General features: G+C 47.0%; 1 protein-coding gene across 6 annotated transcripts in view; it reads left to right on the top strand.

Annotated features, from left to right (window-relative positions):
• CLIP1 (CAP-Gly domain containing linker protein 1) overlaps positions 1-21,194 on the top strand; it is a 52,272-nt gene that overhangs the window by 14,506 nt on the left and 16,572 nt on the right. For 2 of the 6 annotated variants that reach the window (XM_081966611.1, XM_081966610.1), the window contains exons 6-19: positions 221-437; positions 3,192-3,389; positions 4,104-4,207; positions 4,639-4,699; positions 6,566-6,601; positions 9,204-9,308; positions 10,796-11,740; positions 13,127-13,243; positions 14,396-14,453; positions 14,638-14,721; positions 15,022-15,178; positions 15,898-16,063; positions 16,544-16,759; positions 18,622-20,907. In XM_081966611.1, coding sequence (XP_081822737.1) covers positions 221-437; positions 3,192-3,389; positions 4,104-4,207; positions 4,639-4,699; positions 6,566-6,601; positions 9,204-9,308; positions 10,796-11,740; positions 13,127-13,243; positions 14,396-14,453; positions 14,638-14,721; positions 15,022-15,178; positions 15,898-16,063; positions 16,544-16,759; positions 18,622-20,907 — 4,750 coding nt within the window. The remainder of the gene's footprint in view (positions 1-220; positions 438-3,191; positions 3,390-4,103; positions 4,208-4,638; positions 4,700-6,565; positions 6,602-9,203; positions 9,309-10,795; positions 11,741-13,126; positions 13,244-14,395; positions 14,454-14,637; positions 14,722-15,021; positions 15,179-15,897; positions 16,064-16,543; positions 16,760-18,621; positions 20,908-21,194) is intronic. The other 4 variants (XM_081966615.1, XM_081966612.1, XM_081966614.1 and 1 more) reach the window with 2 other exon arrangements.

Raw genomic sequence — 21,194 nt, 5'->3', positions numbered from 1 at the left:
TCCCAGAATCCCCCAGCCAGCTGCTGGGGAATTCTGGGAGTTGAAGTCCACAGGACTTAAAGTCGCCAAGGTTGCAAAACACTGCGCTAAGACATCTCTCCTTCCAGCACAAAAGCATCGATGCCTCGGTCTAAAGCCGGGGTTAATGTGGGTTTGTCTACGCCCGAGTTTTCTCTGTGGGCTGTTTGCGTGATTGTGTCTCGCCTCCTCTCCCCTTTAGGTACTTCCAGTGCCAGTCCAAATACGGCCTCTTTGCTCCGGTGCACAAAGTGACCAAGATCGGCTTCCCGTCCACCACTCCGGCCAAAGCCAAGCCCGCCGTCCGGAAAGTCCTCCCCACGCCCACCAGTCTGAAACGCAGCCCCAGCGCCTCGTCCCTCAGTTCTCTGAGCTCGGTGGCCTCTTCTGTAAGCGGCAAGCCAAGCCGAGCGGGACTAGTAAGTTTCTTTTCGTATTGCGTGCTTGACAACTCTAGAGCCAGGCCCCTTTTGTGGGTCTCGCACACACACGCATTTGCGCTGCTCGTTTGGGCCGTTTTGCACTGCTCGTTTGCCTTCTAACAGTGCCGCTGTCTCAAAGCATGCATGAAAAAGCAACTTGGCTAGCCCTGTGGAATAGAAGCATTTCTGTTTAAGCCGTTACCCTAACCTTTAATCCAAACTAACCACGTTTTTTTTCTTTAAAAAAAAAGAGAGAGAGAGAGGTTATGTTTTGGTTTGGTTAAGCGAAGGGGATCTGGCTTGCAATCTGTCACACCCCTAGAGTAATATCTCTGCATGGCAACACATAAGAGACACAGCAGTGGTGAAATTCAGTTTTTTTTACTGCCGGTTCTCCGTGCGTGGCTTGGTGGGCATGGCAGGGGAAGGATACTGCAAAATCCCCATTCCCACCCCATTCTGGGGCCAGCCAGAGGTGGTATTTGCCGGTTCTCCAAACTACTCAAAGTTTCCGTTACCAGTTCTCCAAACTACTCAAAATTTCCACTACCAGTTCCCTGAACTACTGTCATAAATACGAGTCGGCTGCCAAGTGGCTAAATTTTGATCACATGACGCTAGGGAATGCTGCCACAGACATAAGTATGGGAAACGGTCGGAAGTCACTTATTCCAGTGCCATTGTAACTTTGGGAGGTCACTAAACAAACTGCTGTAAGTCGAGGATTACCTGTATTATTTTTAATGGAAGGAATGCCTTACACCAAAAAAGAGCCTCTTTCTTTACTCTTCTGAGTCCTGAACCACAAACATATCTGACAATCCCCTGGTCGCCTTGCAAATTGTATATTTTATTAACTTCATACTCACCGTATATTAATACTTAAATGGCTGAATCTTGAATCACCTGCAGGAAAATTTGCAGCGCTTCCCCATCGAGTGAGGGCTTAAAATTGGGAATTTGCAAACCACCCCCGCTAGCTTCTCCTGCCGAATTTGGCCAGGCCCCTTGGTGTTTCCTGCATGAGATCCCAGGTTGTGGCTCGGATAAGAGAGCAAATTCTTGGGTTTAACTGAAGGATGGTTTTTATGTTTAGCCAGCAACCCTGGCCAGAGAATGCTTAGCAGCTTAACCAGCTAATCTGCTCTAGGCTCCTCTTCCGCTTAGGTTGAGGCCAGCTACCCTCTGTTTCTCTTTGAACTCTTCTGTTTCCTATTCTCCCGAATGCTGCATTAAGAGTCTTGCTATACAGGTACGTTCACTTCCTTTCTTGACTACTAGGAGGGTGGAAGTACATAACACGGAAGCAAAGTTAGGTTTTTCCTAACATGGGGGTGCACATTCGGTTAGCTCGGTGTTTCACGGCTTTTAAGAGGCACGGACTTGAACTCCCAGGATGTCAGAGTGCGCACAGTGTGACCACGTGAGACAACCCAGGAGCAAATACAGTAAACAGAGGTTTGTATTTAAATAGTGGTTTTTATCTACAAAGAATATATACATACACGTACTTTAGTCAGACCTCAAACAAACAGCAATTACAACACACACACACACACGGATACGCTCCAACAGGGCCTCTTCTTATTATAGGCTCTTAGAGTGAAATCAGCCCCAAAACCTTGCTGACTCATTCCTAGCATTACATCATCATAGCAGCTGGTCAATCATTACCCTGACACAGGATTCCCCAGTCGTGGGGAATTCTGGGAGCAGAAGTCCATGCCTCTTAAAAATGGCCCCGGTTGAGAAACACACAGCTGATGGTGTGCGGAGCTGAAGTGGCAGAGCCAAAGAAGCTTCTTGGATGAGAAGCGAAACATCTTCAAGGGAAGACAAGAAAGTCCAGTTGCCTCTTGAAAAAGCTCCGTTTGGGACAGCTGATGGTCAATCTTCTTCAGCCACTACTTACTGTAACGCATACCATATTTTTCGCACCTTTTTCCCTCAAGAAAGAGGGTGAAAATCTGGGTGCATCTTATACATTGAATACAGCATTTTTGACCTCCTGAAACCCCGCCCCCTTTGCAAAAATGGCCCCCAGGAGCACTCTATAAGCCTCCTAAAGGCTATGCAGGCCCTTTTTTTTGACAAAAAGCAGCCCGTTTTCACGAAAAACGGGCCGTTTTTGGGAGGTCTGCAGAGTGCAAAAAAAGTTCTTTTAATTTGCCTCTTCAAAATCTTGGTGCGTCTTATACTCCAAAAAATATGGCAATTCTCCACTTTGTATAATAATATGGGATTGTTCTACAGCTTATGCCCCAAAGTTCACACCAAGCTAGATAAGGTCTATGATCATAAATCCACATTTGAAAGACTGTTTGCCAGGCCTTTGCTGAAGGGGAAGGAGAGAAATTCACCTTCGCTTAATAAAAGGGGATTTGTCAGGACCAGGAATCTGCTTCGTACTTTTGGGGGAAGACTAGGTCAGAACAAAGACGTTTCATGGCCCAGCTAGTTAGCATCATCAGTGCTAGGACAGTGGCCCTGAAGCTGTGACCTAGTTGAGTGATGGAACATCTACAAGAGAACCACCAAGCTCAGAGAGCAACAAGGACCCCTTCATTTCAATCCTAAGGTACAAATATTCTTCATTTCCCTGCTGAATATTTGGCCCTACCTGGGCAGATCTGCTGGCCAACACCTCAATCCAAAACTCAAGACGCCGGTGGTGTTTGCGACACCGGTGTGTCTTTTTGGGCCATTCCCGCACTGGCTGGGCTGTTCAAAATCCCTCTCTCGTTCTTGTAGTTGACAGAGACGTCCTCTCGGTACGCTCGGAAGATCTCGGGCACTACCGCCCTGCAAGAGGCACTGAAGGAGAAGCAGCAGCACATTGAACAGCTCCTGGCCGAACGGGATTTGGAGAGGGCGGAGGTGGCCAAGGCCACCAGCCACGTTGGGGAGATAGAGCAGGAGCTTGCCTTGGCACGGGATGGGCACGATCAGGTGAGCCGAGGAGGTTTAGCCTGTTGAGAGCCACTCTGGCAAGTCAAAACCTGCAACTTTATTGCCTTCTGCCCCTACGACAAGAATCTTCCCCTGGGAACAAACAAATAAGCTATAGTGGGAGTTCAGGAGGATCAGGCTTAATGGCCCTTGCGGCTGCATAAAGACTTAAGACTAGTTCTCCGCTTGACTCCTCCTCCTTCCTGGCTAGGTGGGAATTTCCCAAGCTCAGCTGGCAAATGGAGAAGATCAGATCTCTCTTCTGTACAAAAGATCCCTCCCTTTTTTACGACCCTGTAATTCTTTAATTCGGGGTAGAGTCAGGGTGACTGGATGGAGCCGAGCATTTGCTGGCCAGGCACCCTTCCTGGCACCATTTTTCCGTAAAATATCCTTTCTGCACAAAAGATTAAGGGAGTAAAACGATTCCGTATTACCAAGACTCTTTTACCCTGAGAGATTTCATCCTTTTAGCAAATGTTGGCTTGTTTTGGAAGTCCGTTTGCCAAATTAATTGCTCATCCTTTCTCTCCACTCCATGAGCTCTAAAAAGTTGCCAGATTTTAGTTAAATTTCGGATGAAAGGGGACTTGGGATTTGGGGGAACGAAGGCTAGACCTTGGGAGGACCAAATACCTCGGGTTGGATTGGGAAGCAGCTCCTTCACCGTAGCCAAAGAGGCATTTTTCTTACCTCTCCATTTCTGTTACTCAGCGAATACTGGAAATGGAGGCCAAGATGGACCAGCTGCGGGTCTTGGTGGAAGCAGCTGATAGAGAAAAAGTGGAATTGCTGAACCAGTTGGAGGAGGAGAAAAGGTAAAACAGATACAAACAAGCCCCCCCAAAATTGGAAAAAATCTGCACAGGCAACGTACTTTCCTTCGCTAGAATTATAATCCAGGAATGGCTGGGGAGGGGATTCTGGGAAAAATCAGCAGTGAACTTTGCTCCATGCATTCAATCCTCTGTCTGTAAGACCATGGGGGATCAAAAGAGATCGTGCAGCTGTTTGTTTTTTAAATCTTCTACGTGGATCTTATAACACAATCCAAGTAGAATTACAATCGTTTTCCACAAAGGGGGCAAAGAAACTGTAGCTTATCCGTAGGCATCTGGTTTGAATCTTGCAAGACCGCGAATCTCTTAAAAAAAACAATCAGAATTATTCCGCTGCGATGCTTAATTCTTAATTCTCCCCAGAATAGGAGAAATAATCTTGTTTTTTTTTTTTTTTTAATTGTCCACAGGAAGGTTGAGGATCTCCAGTTCCGGGTAGAAGAAGAGTCTATTACTAAAGGCGATTTGGAGGTAAACATGTCTCCAATTCTCTTAAACCGGCTACATGGAAAAGGAAGCGCTTATACCGTAGCAAGCTACCAAGAGAGTAAAGAAAAGCGGTGGCTGCTTCTCACGTCTGAAAGGACCCTGGATGTGGCTTAACTTTTGCTAGCTGAGTGTTCTCACATTTGACTAGATTTTTCTTTCTAATTCTTTTGTCTCCGCTGTGAGTAAGTAACATTCTTCATTCTTGTGTTTCGCTTCCGTGTCGCTCGATAACCTTTCTTGGATGCCTTCCCAAATCCCTAATAAAAACCGCTCGTTAAAACCACCGCCCCCGGAAATTGGCGCCAAAGCTTTAAAACTCGCAGTGGGTCGCTTCGTCTTTACCGAAGCGAAGGCCTGAAGATCAATCATTCTAAAATGAAGGCTGAGACACCCACCCACCCCCCCCACAGCACAATCCAGCAAGAGCTAAGATTGATGCTCAAGATCACCTTTTCCTCCTTTGGGAAGATTTTCCAAGAACGCAAGGGTTGAAAGCAGTCAGATGGCTACCCGAACGTCTGAACTGTGTTCCCAGCCTTCTTCCCCAACATTGCGGGCCTACGGCACACTTTGCAAGCTGGTCTTCGGCAGTGAAACCCTGCTGGTTTTGCACGCTAAAGCCACACACCCCATTCAGCATGCTTTGTGGCACGTTTGCTGTTTGATTTTCAGAAATGAAACTTTTTAAAGATGTTCAGTCAATGCTTCCCCCCCCCCCCCCCTAACCTCATGTATCATGCGAAAGTTGGAAACTGACATGCTTGAGCTGCAGACAATCCAGGCTGATATCAGGAGGCTGGAACTTAATATTTCATATTAATATCATCTTTAGTTCTACTTTTATGTTCTCCGACCATCCATTCTATCTGGATTTTTCAAGGAATGCTCATTTTCAGCCTCTGGTTCTTTGTCTATTTGTGATTGTGTGTGTGTGTGTGTGAGTGAATGCCTGTGATCTGTAAACAGAAAAAAACTGTATATTGTTATTACTGTTATGATTAGTTTGAGATACAGTACCTGCAGGTAGCCCTTGTTTAGCCAGTGCCCTGTTTAGCGACTGTTTGCAGCCAGGACGGTGATGAAAAAGCAACTTTGCAACCCATCCTCGCAGGTCTGTGAAGCGAAAGAATGCCGAAGTCAGATCCTAAGCACAGTCATGGTTTCATTTAGCGACTGCTTGGATTAACAACCGAGTTGCCTGTCGCTGAAGGAGGGGCAATCTGTACTCAAGCCCTCTGTACCCCTAAGACAGCTGGTTCATGAACATCATAATTGCTCAATCATTTCCCCTTGACCACAAAGAACTCACCCTGCCATCCTTGTGGGACAGGGATGCCCATTAAGACCGTCGAGAAGTTTCAAAAATTAGCTCCATGAGAAGATCTGAGGCCTACATACTAGTTCCAAACTTGCACATTCTGGTCACTTCACACAAGGGCTTGACTAGAAATCACACTGCTTGCCACAAGGAGACAAAAAAACATGCCCCAACACCCACAAGTTCATCACATGGTCCAATCTTCCACTGCCACAGATTCCACCTATCCAGTCCCAGCCAGGTGCAGAGACAGAGATGACCTTCAGTTTCTAAGAAGAATGTTGTTATAGCTACCTATCGCCCAACTCTGTATAATCCCCCCCCTCCCATTTTCCCACAGTAGAAAGTAAACAGTAGAAAATGTGGCAGGCCTGAAGTCCAAAAGAAAAGATGGCTTGCAGGCATGACAGTAAATTTTCCCCCATCTCAACTCGCGGGCTGGTTTGCTTCCTTTTTTAAAAAAACTTGTATTTTGAACCTTCGCGTTGAATGTTCCTCTGAACTCATGTTGTCTTAATTTTTGCCGATAGCCAAAGAGAGACATTTCTGAAGAACCTGAAAAAAATGTAAGAGGATCTCTGAATGTGTGGAGACACTCCTTTCCTTCTCCCAGTCTTAACCCCCCCCCCCCCCCGATTCTTTCCCCGTAAAGCATTTGCCGATGGTGCTCTTTTAACCACTAACAATGCAGATTGGTCTTGGGACATTCGCCCCCCTCTGTGCCTGCATGGAATTGGGAGAACCCTCGTAGCTTTGAAACATGGAGGACCTTGGCCAGAAGTAGAAGATGAGAGCAGGGAAGCAGGATTCCTAAAAGCTGTGCTTTTATACAAACCTTCAAACTTAGCACAGTGTCCTCCTTCGCGCTTAAAACTTCTTGTAAGAAACTTCACTTGAGAGATTTGCTTCAAAATCTTGAGTTGGTTGATTAGCCAAGATCCGGGCCAAGTAGGTGATTTCCTAGGGCTCCATTCCAAAAATTAATAAGAGAAAGTGAGAAATCGGGACGGGAGAAACCATTATTTTTCTTCATCCCCCCCCCCCCCCAATAGCTTTGCTCTCCAATTATTTTGTGAAAGATCTTTCCTTATACAGAAGGTTTTATATCATACCTCCCCTGTATTGTGCGTTGCACGTGTGTGTAGTGTGACTCCTAGGAAGAACTGAAGGACATTTTAGAGCCTGTCCCTTTTCCTACACGCAAAATACGTCAGCCTCATTTCCATGATCTCTGGAGGGTCCTGCCTGCTCCCCCCCACCCCTCTCTCCCTCCCGTGCAGAATGAAATCCTCAAGCTGGCACAACGCTTGGCCTTGTGCGTTCTGATTGCACAGCGAAGTATTGCACTGGTGGTGGTGGTGATGACGATTTTTGCTCTTCTTAAATCAAGGCAGTGGCATCGCTGAATGAAATCTGCACGTCACGCACTACTTTGTTTCCTTTTTTGTGAATGCTTTCTTTCTGCACCCAAATCTTTTCTAAGCAGGGTACGTACCCCATCCCAATTGAAATCCTTTGCTTTTGAATGTTGATTGAATTGAGCATTTGCAAAAACAAACCCCCCAAAAAACAGCCCACTTCTCCGACCCCCACCCTCCCATTTTAATTGATTTGCCAACTTTTGGGAGAAAATGAGGGTTTTGTGACATCTAAAAAAAGCCCCTAGGTTTGAAGAAGACTGAAGGCCATGAACACCTGTAAAGGTCTTCCTTGATTGGAGCAAGGTCTCGTCAAGTAGGATCTCCAGTTCTCCTGGATTACAACTCCTGTAATTCCTAATCCACAGGCTAATCCATGCCGTCTGGAGACCACCAAGTTCCCTTTCTTCTTCAGGGTTTGTTAGCAAAAATAGCATCTTGACCTTTGTATAGGTTGGTCTCCCCTTCTTCAATCCATCTAGCGTGCTTCTGGAGTAGAAGGTTGAAGGGCCAATTAAATTTGGGGTGTCACCTGTGTTGCTCCCTTTATCATCCCCACCCTGCTCAACAACCAGATGTTCTAGTGAAACATCTTATTCTCAACGGCGGATCCAATTGGAGAAGATGTATTTCAAGGATCATCGTAATGACCTACAGTGTAGAAGAGAGGGGTTTCTCTGTTGCCCGCTGGTTTTGAAGACCTTCAAGAGTTTGGACTTGTAACCTAAAGGATACTCTTGATTTACGTGATGGTGTCAGCGAAGTAGCCTTGCACCTTTTCTGAAGTCCTTGGTGGGCCCACGGGGGCCTCCGCTTCACCCACGTCAATGACATTTGTGTTTAGATCTCTCAGATTGCCTGACCTCCTTTTGTGAATTTGGACCATGTTTCAGCTGTTGACCCTGAGGAAGCTTTGCCCCAATGAGTTGGGCTTCCTTTCAATCGTCCCTCCTGCGAAATCTGAAAGCCTTGCCAAGAAATGCCTAGGAGAGCTTTTGAGAGGGATCTACTCCGTATAGTTGAGCTCTTTTCATCCAAGGAGGTTGGTCTGAGGAAACCTGCCAATGCGTCACCTGGTTCATGTTGGGGCCATCTACTCTTAACTCCTGGTTCAACACTCAAGAGCCATGTCATCCCCAACATCTGGCTTGCCACCTTCTCCTTGAAGACCTTGGCTGAGAGGGTTTGATCACCCTCTTCATCAAGAGCTCTGATCCTGGCAGGGTCTTCTCTCAAAATGCTCCCCGTGCCCAGAAGAAGCCCCTCTTCCCCTTCCCCTAAAGATTCTCCCCCTTCCAACATAATCACCAAGTCTCTTCCTGCCCCCCCCCCCCCGGTAAAACGAGTCCTCTTCTAGGGAGAGGCCACCAGGAGCATAAACCGTGACTGACAATAGCATTAACTCTTCCTAATTTGCACTGATAAACGTCACGCCGATCAGTACCTTTGCCTGCATGGTTTTGTCGCTTTTTGTGTGTGTGTTGTGCTCCTCCATAAATCCACCCTTTGACTCTCGGCCTGTCAGCCCCGAGTTCCACCTTCCGAGTCCATCTTTCGCCTGGTTCATTTTTTCTTTCTTTTTTTGTCACTCTCTCCCTTCTTCTTCTTCCATCCACCCTTCCATCTTCTGCTGCTCCTCACTGGTAGAAGACAGCCGTTGGCACCTCCTGCATGTCGCTCCTCTTTCTTCTCATGCTGGCATGTGATGGTGGCACTGTTGTGTTCTCTTCCTCTCCCTTTTTACTAACAGACGCAGACCAAACTGGAACATGCACGCCTTAAGGAGCTTGAGCAGTCTCTTCTCTTTGAAAAGACCAAAGCTGGCAAACTCCAGAGGGAGTTAGAAGACACTAGGGTAATGGACTTCACTACGTTTCAATCAAGGTGGCCTTGACGGGGTGTGAGCGTGTCTGTGTGAAAGCGATCTGAAGAGTTCTCCGTGGGGAAGGTTTATGACGTTGGAGCTAAGTGGCCGGTTGTATTTTGGAAAGCCTGCCTCTTGAGGGGTCCGTCAGAGGTCACCAAGGACCCCGCCGTTCAATCCTGAGCTACCAATATTCTCTTCCGTTTGCTACAACTTGATTTTGCCATGTCTCTAAACATTCATCCTTGCTAAACTTAAAATCCCTCTTTGTGGACTAGCTCTCAGGCTATTTTGAAGTCCCAGTCAAATAATTTCACAGAAGGGAGCAAGGAGTCATAAATGTAAAAGAAGCCTAAGAGATGCCAGAACCTCAAGAGGTAACCAATTTTCAGGAGCTGATGGACATTCAGTTGTCCTTCATCTGTATGGTGAAGACCCTCTTAGCTTCCTGATTGAACGTGAAGGTCTGGAAGTCTTCCAAAAGGGGCTGGTCAACCATTTGTCTGAAACGATGGAAGGTCTCCTGCCTAAGCAGGGGCTTGGACCAGAAGACCCCCAAGGCCCCTTCCAACTCTGTTATTGTGTGTTCTAAGTCGTGTGAAGAAAGCTTTGGTGGGTAATTGTTCACGGAACTGGTTGAAATGTCATTACTCTTAATTTTCTACAATAGTGGAACTAACACATTGTTAGAGTTTCACTTTTTAAGGAATCCTTAAAGGTGTTCTATAGGGACACGGTGGCTCAGTGGCTAAGATGCTGAGCTTGTCGATCAGAAAGTTTTGGTGGTTCGAATCCCAAGTGCCACTTAACAGAGTGAGCTCCCGGGATTTGTCCCAGCTTCTGCCAACCTAGCAGTTCGAAAGCACGTAAAAAATGCAAGTAGACAAATAGGAACCACCTTTGGTGGGAAGGGAACAGCGCTCTGTGCACCTTTGGTGTTGAGTCATGCTGGCTACATGACCACGGAGATGTCTTCGGACAGTGCTGGCTCTTTGGCTTTGAAACAGAGATCAGCAGTGCCCCCTAGAGTCCGGAACGACTAGCACAGATGTGCGAGGGGAACTTTTACCTTTACCTTTAAAGGTGTTCTACAAACCTGTAATCATGTGCCAACTGCAGCTGTAAGCTTTAGATCTTAACAGCCCGTTCATCTTATCCCAAATTTCCGATGATTGACGTTTTTCTTGGAATTAAGATTTACTTCTGAATGCACAAGAGAATGTTTGCTTTAAACAAGAAGCAAAATACATTTTGCCTCAGTTGAAAGTTGTTACTTTATAATAGTCTGTGGGATTCCACTAACAGCATCCTAAAAATAGGGAAACGTAGATTATCAGTGTGCTCTGCCCCTTTGCGGTTTCTTTCGAAGGACTGAAGATGTCGTGTTAGTACCGAAGTGTTTAGAATACCTCGGTGGCCCTTTTAATGCATTCTTTTATAATATTCTCTCCTCTTTTTTTAAATGCTGTTTTTTCTAGGTCGCCACTGTGTCTGAGAAATCTCGAATCATGGAACTGGAACGAGATCTAGTATTGCGGGAGAAGGAAGTCGCCGACCTACGGTCAAGATTGGAGTCCAGTAAAGTGACCAGCAACATGGACACGTCTCTCTCACTGCTGCAGGAAATCAGCACCCTGCAAGAGAAGATGGCCTCGGTGAACAAGGAGCATGAGGTGGAGAAGAAGTCCCTGCGGGACAAACTTGGGGTCACCGAGGAGTCCTTCCAGAAGGAAGTCAAGACCTTGTTGTTCTCCAACGAAAAGATGGCGAAAGAGAACAATTCCTTGAAAGCCAAACTGGACGCAGCCCACAAAGAGAACTTAGAAGTGATTGAATTGTGGAAATCCAAGTTGGAATCTGCCGTTGCTTCTCATCAGCAAGCCATGGATGACTTGAAGAACTCTTTCAGCAAAGGAGCTGGGATTCAGGCAGCGGAGTTTGCGGAGCTGAAGGTGGAGGTGGAGAAGATGAGGGAGCATCACCAGAACGAAGCGTCCAACTTGAAGATGAAGCAAGAGGGCGAGAGGGCGGGTTTCGTGAAGGAGATCGAAGCCCTGAAGAGCAAGTTGCTGGAGGTCACGGAGGAGAAAGAGAGAAGCTTGGAAGCACTGAAGACCCAGCTGGAGAAAGCGGAAGACCAGCACCTGGTGGAAATGGAGGACACGCTCACCAAGTTGCACGAATCCGAAACAAAGGTAAAGGAGTTAGAAGGCCTCCAGGAGAAGTGTGTGGAACAAACCAAGACCGTGGATAGCTTGAAAGCAAAAATCAAAGCTGCTGAAGCAAAGCTGGTGAACCTGGAGGGTCTTCAGAAGGCCCTTTCGGAAGGTAAATTGGAGTTGGAGAAACTTGGCGAGGAACACAAAGCTGCCCAAAAAAAGATACAGAGTTTAGAAAATGACAGAAATAATGAAAGTAGCCAGGTTGGTACCCAACATCCATTTTGTGTCATTTTGCTTTAATGTTTGTCATTTGTTTTTTTCCATTGATTCCATTGATTTGTGTTGAGTTGAGGAATTCTATTGTTTACACATTTGGAAACTTATTTCAAGCTTTCTGAACAAATTAATAGACACCCCCCCCCCCAAAAAAAAGGTATTTTGTCTACAGGAGGATAACAGGAAATATTTAAAACAGCATAATCCTTCCATGGGACGCGGTGGCTCAGTGGCTAAGACGCTGAGCTTGTTGATCAGAAAGGTCGGCAGTTCGAATCCCCAGCGCCGCGTAACGGAGTGAGCTCCCGTGACTTGTCCCAGCTTCTGCCAACCTAGCATTTTGAAAGCACGTAAAAGATACAAGTAGAAAAATAGGGACCACCTTTGGTGGGAAGGGAACAGCATTCCGTGCACCTTCGGCATTGAGTCATGCTGGCCACATGACCACGGAGACGTCTCCGGACAGCGCTGGCCCTTCGCCTTTGAAACGGAGATGAGCACCACCCCCTAGAGTCGGGAACGACTAGCACATGTGTGCGAGGGGAACCTTTACCTTTAATCCTTCCATAATGGAATTTGCTACAAGATGCGAGGTTGTCCATCTATCTGCTGGGGTTTTAATTGGGATTTAGACAAATCTGTTAGAATGTAAAAAGAGACTCTCTGCTTAGCTTCCAAATGGCCTTTAATTATCCATGGGGAGATGAAAGATTTTGGTTGAAATGGGTCTTCAGTTTTAACTTCTATGGAAGACTGTTTAGGATGACATTTGATTGTGGGATAATATTGAGCAGGGATCTCCCAACTTGGCAACTTTAAGACTTCTGGACTTCAACTCCCAGAATTCCCCACTCAATGTATACTTGACATCCATCTTTAAAATTGCCGAGTTGGGAGATCCTTGATATTGAGTATAGTTCCAAGTCTGAAACTCCGACTAGCAAAATGGGTCTGGATTTTCCCTCTGATACCGAAGGGCTGTAAGGCAGAGTGGGCTTCAAAGGCTTTCATATTTGTCTTCTTCACTTTGAGGGGAAGACAACCAGAGGCCTCTCTTTCAATTCAAGAAGCCTAGTCCTTCCTTCAAAAGCAAGTTGTGGGTTTCAGAACTTAGAAACAGAGCTTAGAATAAAAAAAAATTCCAGATCTCTGTAACGGTGGCTCTCTTCCTGAAGCTCTTCAGATGCCATCAACATCATGTCTGAAGGCCACCCCAGTGCATTAACCACCTCCCTTCATTTTCTGTACATCGATGTGTTTCTTTTGGCCTGCATTTCTACTTATCCTTCTCGCAGATGCTTTGATTTGCTTTTCTGTTTCCTTTTGGGTAACTTTTCATTTTTACATCCATCACTTGGTCCACCTGGCTAGGCTGCTAGTCTAGTCAAAGAACTGCAAGCGAGGGAGAAAAAGCTGCTTGACCTTGAGCATCACTTGGGCACAGTCAACCAACTTAAAGATTCTTTGGAAAAAGAGCTGGAGGACCTGGTGAGTAACCTCCGGGGCAATGGGGCCGATCCTCTCCAGAGCTTTGCTTCAGGGCTTTGAGGGGGCAGTTGGCAGCTTCTCAGCTGTCCTGTTTCAGAGGCGTTTAGTTCTTTTAAGGTAAGACAGTCCACAAACAAACAAAAAAAGGCACTTTTGCAGTGGTGTGATCAGAGCATCCTGGGACAATGCATTGTCACTTGCTGGAAGTCTATCAAAGCATGCAGCCATCCAAAGTTTGAACAGGAGACTTTGCAATGAGCCAGTGGTGGGTTGCAGGTGGTACACCGCAGTACGGGCGTACCGATGCCAGTCGGTTTAATGTCAAGGTTCCAAGTAATAACAAGCAGAACTCCAAGAGGTCCTGGATATAGGCAGTCCTCAGCTTACGACCGGTCTCTTACCAGTTCAGTTACGACAGAGATTCCTAAAGTTACTTGTGACCCGGTTTCAGAATTCTGATGGCTGCGCACACACACACACACACACACACACACACACACACACACACACCTTTAGCCAAATATCCCATTTTGGGGGCACTGGGCTATGAGCTCATCCTTATGGCCAGTTGCAATGTTCCATCATGGTCATTGACCACGATTTATGACAGTTTCTAGCAAAAAAAAAAAAACCTAGGAATTGACAAACACGGTATTTGCTTTAAAACCGCCGCAAAAAAAATGTCGTAAAATCAGTTTTAGCCATGTGGGTCACAACTTAGGACAGAATTTCTAGGTTTGATTATGGTCGTAAGTTAAGGATTTACCTGTACAAACAGCATTTCTTCCCCCAGTTATCTTCAGAAAACAGGTCTGGGAGATTTGCAGTTGTCAAAGAATGTTCTTATGCTTGCTTTAATCCAGAGGTCCCCAAACTTGGCAACTTTTAAGACTTCTGGACTTCAACTCTCAGAATTCAGAGCTGTCTGGGGAATTCTGAGAATTGAAGTCCACAAGTCTTAAAGTTGCCAAGTTTGAAGACCTCTGCTTTAATCCTTAAAGACTAGCCAAATGTTGCAAATAATCGAAATTGCATTTTTTCTGATCCTGGCTTAAAGTTGCTTCGGGCTGTTTGCATCTCATTGCAACTCACTGTTCAGTGTAGTTATGTTGGTCTGTTCAGCCAAACGTACTTCTCACTCTTGTTTTCTAGAAAGAAAAATTCACGAAGAGTGCTGACGAGGCCAAAATTGTACAGAAATCTATGCAAGGTAGGTGTTCTCATCAATGCAACCTTCCTTCGATTTTTTTTTTTTAAAGATGGGTCAGGAGGAAGAACGGATGAAATCCTCTTCTTTTTAAAAATAATACAACCGCTTGCTCAATTTAAGAAAAAATTCTCTTTAAGGAAGCTGGACTGAACTCTGACCAGCCTTGCAATTTCTTCCTTTTTAGAAAGTCTTGAAAAACTCAACCAAAAAGAGCTGCAGTTTACACAGCTGTCAAGCGAACTCGATCAGCTGCGATCTCATTTAACAGGTAAGAAAAATATGTTTTGTTTCACTACAGTCGAATTCAAAATGAACGGACCTTGGCACACACTTGCAGCCATTCCTAGCACTGCAAAACCATTCCAACCTCAAATCCAACTTTCGTACGTTTTTTCAGTTTCGAACAAAAAGTCCAGAAGTAGTTTCCAAGTAAAAATAGTCCCTGGCTTACGACAACAATCGAATCCAAAATTTCTGTTGCTAAGCGAGACGGTGGTTAAGTGAGTTTTACTCCATTTGATGACCTTTCTCTGTTAAAGCCACCTACGTTTCTTGTCTCCTTGTTCAGCCATGGAGAAGGCGCTGAAAGAACGAGAAATCCGCGAGCAGCAGCTGGTGGAGGCCAAAGCGAAGCTTGAAAATGAGGTGGCGGAAATCATGAAGTCCTCGGGCGACAGCTCTTCCCAGCTGACCAAAATGAACGACGCCCTACGACTCAAAGAGAAGTAAATCCATTCCCCTCCAAAGGAACTTCTCCAGGGTTCTGCCCCCTTGCCCCTTAGGATAAATAACGTGGGGAGATCTTCCATATTTTTTTAAACTATATATTTTCTTTTGCAAACATAAACAATTTGTCAATTCTGCTTCTTTTATATGGTCCCCAGCTCTTGAATAATATACTGAGCATTGGTTTCTCAACTTGGCTGCTGTAACAGGAGTGGACCTCAACTCCCAGAATTCCCCAGCCAGCAATTCTGGAAGTTGAAGTCCCCACATGTTTTGAATTCTGGGAGTTGAAGTCCCCACATGTTTTGAATTCTGGAAGTTGAAGTCCCCACATGTTTTGAATTCTGGAAGTTGAAGTCCCCACATGTTTTGAATTCTGGGAGTTGAAGTCCAGACATCTTAGAATTATGGAAATTGAGGTCCAGACATCTTAGAAATATGGGAATCGAAGTCCAGGCATCTTCCCCATGCTATCTGGAGAATTCTGGGACGTGAAGTAAACACAATCTGGAATTGGGGAATTCAAGTCCACGCGTCAGTGAGTTGAACTCCGCACATCTTCCCCGTGTTGGTCTAGATGAAAGAATGAAGCCAAAATCTTGCCCATAAAAATGCACATCTCGAAAGAACGGTTTCACCACCATCTGAGCTCGCATGTTCTCCAACCCACCCGCTGGGATTGTCACCCTGACCCTCCTTGTGCTGTTGTCCGTTTTAGGCAGGTGGAAGAACTTCAGGTCCAGCTCACCAAGGCCACTACAGGGACAGCTCAGTTGCAGGAGAATTTGGATCAGGCTGCCCGTCAGGCTGAAAGGAAGCAGGTAGAGAGGCTTGCGCGACATCTGGAGGAACAGCAAAAGCTGCAGAACAAATTAGGCAACCTGGTAAGGACCGAGGAAGGGGGGACGGAAGGCTGGTGGGCTTTTGGGGTGGAGAGGGGGGGAGAATCTCCCCAAAGAATCAAAATTCAGGTAATCGAGAAATCCTTGTGAGTTTAACAACAACCGTAAACAGTCTAGTTTACAGATGCAACCCTGGACTTACGACCGTAGTAGAGTGGTTCTAAGCCACGATGGCTGTAAAGCAAGCCATCATGTCACTAACCTGATTTTACGACTTAAATCAACATCCCAAAGGTGCTTTTTTTTTTTCCACTAAAAGGCAAGGGGGCTTTCTTGATTTTTCTTTTCTTTGAAAACACTTTTTCCTGGCAGAGGCACCACAGGCTGGTCCTTTGCTGTTTTCACGACGGCCCGAGGGCTCAATCCGGCCCCCCCAGCCCCTGCTCTATGTCTTATAAAACGGGGGGGGGGGGGGGGGAACTCCCGCCTTCCACCCAAGGTCCCTCTGCCTGTTTTTTGCAGCAGAAGAAAATAGCTGCTCACCAAGAGGAGCATGAACGCCTCCAAGCCGCCAGTGAGAAAGCGCAGTCAGAAATGGGTGCCCGGCACGAAGAAGCCCTGAAGGAACTCCAGCAAGAGCTTCAGAAGAAGGAGCAGCTGCTCGCCAAGACTCAAAAGGCCAACAGCGAGTTAGAGAAACAGGCCAAGGAACTGAAGAAGGAAGCCGAACATGCAAAGGTAGGCATCTGTCTTTGGCGTCCGCAGGGCGGTTTGTCCTGACGAAGAAAAGGGCCATGTTGAGATGTTCCTTGATGTTCTCCGAGCTTGGTGGTTTTCATGCAGACGTTTCATTACCGTGGCCCTGATGGCGTTACCTAGTTGGGTCATGAAACGTCCGCAAGAACACCGCCAAGCTCAAAGAGCATCAAGGAGCCCGCAGCCCTCCTTCCCCGCCCCTCCTTCTCCACTCCGCAAACCTCTTTCCCTTCTAGCACTGATGATGTTGCCCAGTTGGGTCATGAAACGTCTGCAAGGAAACCACCAAGCTCAGAGAGAGAATAACGGAGTTGGAAGGGGCCTTGGAGGTCTTCTAGTCCAACCCCCTGCACAAGCAGGAAGCCCTATAATATTCAGACAAATGGTTGCCCAGTCTCTTTTCAAAAGCCTCCAGCGATGGAGCGGTGAATCCAGTGTGGTGATCTTCAGAATCCCAAAAAGGATGTGCCTATCTTCTAGGCCAAGATTTTCTAACCTTGGTAACTTTAAGACCCGTGGACTTCAATTCCCAGCGATGCTGGCTGGGGAATTCTGGGAGTTGAAGTCCACCGTTCTTAAAATGGCCACGGTTGAGAAACTCCGCTCTAGGCCTCCCAACTCCTTCCTGATTGTGCTACTCTTCCGTTTGCTAACATTTTATAAGCTTTCTTGGGATGCTTTAAAAACTCCTTCTTCCGCTCCAAAGGGTAACCTGTGCCAGAAACGAGGTTAGCTTAATGGTGCTCCTCACTGCTTAACTTCCTACAGCAATTGGTCATTTTCCTTCCTGGCTTGGAACAGTTTTGGTTCTACTTGTCTTTTTATTTCGCCTCTCCCTGCCATTCATCTCCCATTATTATTGTCCCCTGTGCTTTAAGCTTTGCGTTTGGCAATTCCTATACCTGAATACGAGGTGTATATATTGACACACAGATTAGGGATAAGATGCTGCTGCTTTATATTCATTGGCAAAGTGAGGCAAAAGCTAAATATATATATATAAATCCTCACATTCCAAAGGATGAACTTTAGTCTTCCTTGGTTAAGAGGAAGCTTCACCTTGGAGATCTAGAATAGAATAAAAGAGTTGGAAGGGTCCTTGGAGGTCTTCTAGTCCAACCCCCTGCTTAGGCAGGAAACCCTACACCACTGCAGACAAATGGTTATCCAACACCTTCTTAAAAACTTCCAGTGTTGGGGCATTCACAACTTCTGGAGGCAACTTCTGTTCCACTGATTAATTGTTCTAATTGTCTAACTTTCGCTCTGAACTTTCTCAAGTATGGGAGAAGACCTGAGTTGAAAGTTCAAGATCTTGCCCCCCCTCCCCTGCACCCACAAGTCCATCCCATGGTCCAATCTCCCACTGCCACGCTGGCAGTTCCACCCATCCAATTCCGGTCAGACGCAGAGGTGCAAAGACAAAGGATGACCTTGGCTTTCTAGAAAGAATGTTGTTATGGCTACCTATCGTCTAACTCTGTAGAATCCCCTCTCCCATTTTTCCCACAATAGAAAAGGCACAGCAGAATAATAGAAAGTGTGGCAGGGCAAAGACCCAAGAGAAAAGATGGCTGCAGGCCTAACATCAACTTTGGGACAACCATGACTTGGGTGACGGAGAACCTCCATAGACACCTGATGTAATGCCTTCCTATTACGCACAAGCGTTCCTTGCAACACATCCAATGACGTGGATAGTCTTTAAGCAGGGCATACTGAGTGTCAATATAGGAACCGGCTTAGCTTTATTTTGGAACAGTAGTGCTATTTATTAATCCGCGTTCGCCTGCTTGAACTTCATTCTTCTTGTGTTTTGTCTCCCCTCCTCCCTGTTCATGTAGTCCTTAACCTCTATGTTAGCAGCAGCCAGGGAAGAGATTGAACTTATGTCAGATGAGATGAGGGCCTTGATAGCCGAGAAGGAAGTCTTGGCGCAGGAAGGGAATGCTTTAAAGTTAGAAAAAGGTTCCTTGCTATCCAGGCTGGTAGACTTGGAGTCCAAGATCGGGCTGTTAAAGCAAGATCAGGAGAAACTCTGGACCGTGAATGAGGAGCTGAACCTGGAGAACAAGAGGACGGTCAAGGAGAAGCAAGACGCGGAGAACAGAACCCAGCAGGAGAAGGAGAAGAACGACGAGCTCATCTCCGAAAAGGGAAGTTTGCTCCTGGAGATCGAGGCCGCCCAAGAAGACCTCCTCAAGATCACTAGAGAGAACGACGCTCTACGGACGTCGAAGGCGGCTCTCCTCGGTCAAGTGGAGAAACTCCAAGCCCGCAGCGAGGCCTTGGCCCAGGAGTGTCAGAAGCACATCAACCAGCGGGAAGAACTGGAGGACTGTCAGAGGAAGCTGTCTGAGGAGAACGCCGCCCTTCTGAAAGATAAGGACGATGTCATCCAGAAGCTGAAGAGCTCTTACGAAGACATGGCCAGGGACCAGAAAGAGCTCCTGCAGGAAGTAACCACCTTGGCTGCAGAGAGGGATTCGCTGTTGGGGAAACATCTGGACCTGGAAAACAAGCACGTCTCTTTGAAGAGGGAGCGGGATAGTCTTCTGCAGACCAGCCAAGATCTGCAATCGGACAAGGAGGCCCTCTTGAAAATGGAGGAGGAGAGGCGCCAGAACTTAGAGCAGGCTCTAGAGGAGAGACGGGAGCTTCAGCTGAAAAGCGAAGGCCTTCACTCCCGACTGGAATTATCCGAGAAAGAGCTTAAAAGGGTCACCAAAGACAAGAACCAACTGGAGGCCTCTCACGCTAGCCTTTCCAAATTTCTGGAGGAGATTAAGGCCAGCAGGGCATCGACCGACACCGAGTTGATCCAACTCCTTCAAGAGAAGGAAACCTTGATTTGCTCCGAGAGGAGGCTGGCAGCCGAACGGGAGGAGCTTTGGAACGAAAACAAGAACCTTTCGGAGAAGCTGGCCCAGACCTCTGAAGAAGCCGCCCGCGTGGAGAAGACCTTGAACGACAAGCTGAGCCAGCTGAGCGCGGAGAAGGAGGTGGCCTCCCAGAAGTCTCTGAAGTTCAAGAAGCAGAATGAGGGCCTGGTCAAGGAGAAGGCCTCCTTGGAAGCCAAATGCGCCGAGCTCTTGGCGGAGAAGCAGTCTGCCACCAAAGCCGTGTGCGAATTGAAGAAGAAGCACGAGCTGGACATTTCGGCCAAGAGGATGCTGGTCCAAGACAAGGCCAAACTGCAAGGCAGTGCCGAAACCCTGAAGCGAGAGCTCGACCAGAAGATAACAGAGAACCAGGATCTTGTCCGATACAAAGCGGAGCTCTCCAAAATCTTAAAAGAGACCCAAAGTGCCAAAACCGTGTTGGAAAACGAATACTCCGCCTTGCTTCACGCCAAGCAGCTCCTAGCCGCTTCCTTTAAAAGCAGCTCGTCGGAGAAAGAGGTCCTGAATAGAGAGAAGGTCCAGCTGCAAGAAGAGTGCCAGAAGTTGAGCAAAGAGCTGAAGACCATCTACAACAACCTGACGATCGAGCGGGAAGGCCGTACGTTGGAGAAGGAGTCATTTCTGGTGGAGAACACCCAACTCCATAACGCCATGAGTCGCTTGGAGGCAGAGAAGGGACAGCTGACCCAGATAAACAAGGAGCTGTTGGCAGAACGGGACCAGCTGAAAGAGGAGAAGCTGAAGAGCGAGTCCCGGTTGGAGGAAATTATGAAGGAGAAAGAGGTCCTGAGTGCCGAGACGGACCAGCTGGCCTCCAACATTGAGAAGCTGAAGAAAGACTTTGCGGCTCTCACCAAGTCGAAAGCAGAGCTGCAGGAGCTTCACAGCAGTGTCTCCAAGATCTTGGAAGACCTTCGCTCCAGCCACCAAACCAGCGAGCTGGAAAGGTCTAAGCTGCTCCAAGAGAATGAGATGTTGCTTCTGGAGCAGAAGCATCTCCTCGCCATCAAGGAAGAGATCCTGAAGGAGAAGGAGACCTTCTCCAAGGACTACTACAAGCTCCACGAGGAGGTCACCCTTCTCGCCCAGGCCAACAGCGAGATGTCCGGCAATCTTCTGGCGGCTCAGAACAAAACCCAGGCCCTGCAGAAGGAGAGGGACGAGCTAGTCTTCAAACTGGAAGACATCGAAGGTCTGCAGGCTCAGGCCGTCATGCAAAGATTTGAGGTATCAAAACGGCTAAATCAGTCCCAATTACGGTTACTAACACCCACCACTAACGGTTCCTGTGTCTGCACTTAATTTTTGCACGATCGCCCTGCACCTTGGAGCACCCTTCTTAATCCTCCTATGGATAGCAAATTAAGTTGATTTTCTAGGGTGAGGGACGCCTCTCTTCAACAGCTGGAATGATGTGGGGGGTTGGGGAGAGATTTCAGGGCCTTACCACGGCTGAATATTCCAATCCAGCTTTTCAGTTGTGAATAAAAAGGCGTGCCGGTATGAATTCCCAA

This window comes from Natrix helvetica (genome assembly GCF_964273705.1).
Source record: "Natrix helvetica genome assembly, chromosome: 14".
Taxonomy (NCBI): domain Eukaryota; kingdom Metazoa; phylum Chordata; class Lepidosauria; order Squamata; family Natricidae; genus Natrix; species Natrix helvetica.
The sequence above is the reverse complement of the archived record's forward strand: the minus strand, read 5'-3'. Positions and strand labels throughout refer to the sequence as shown.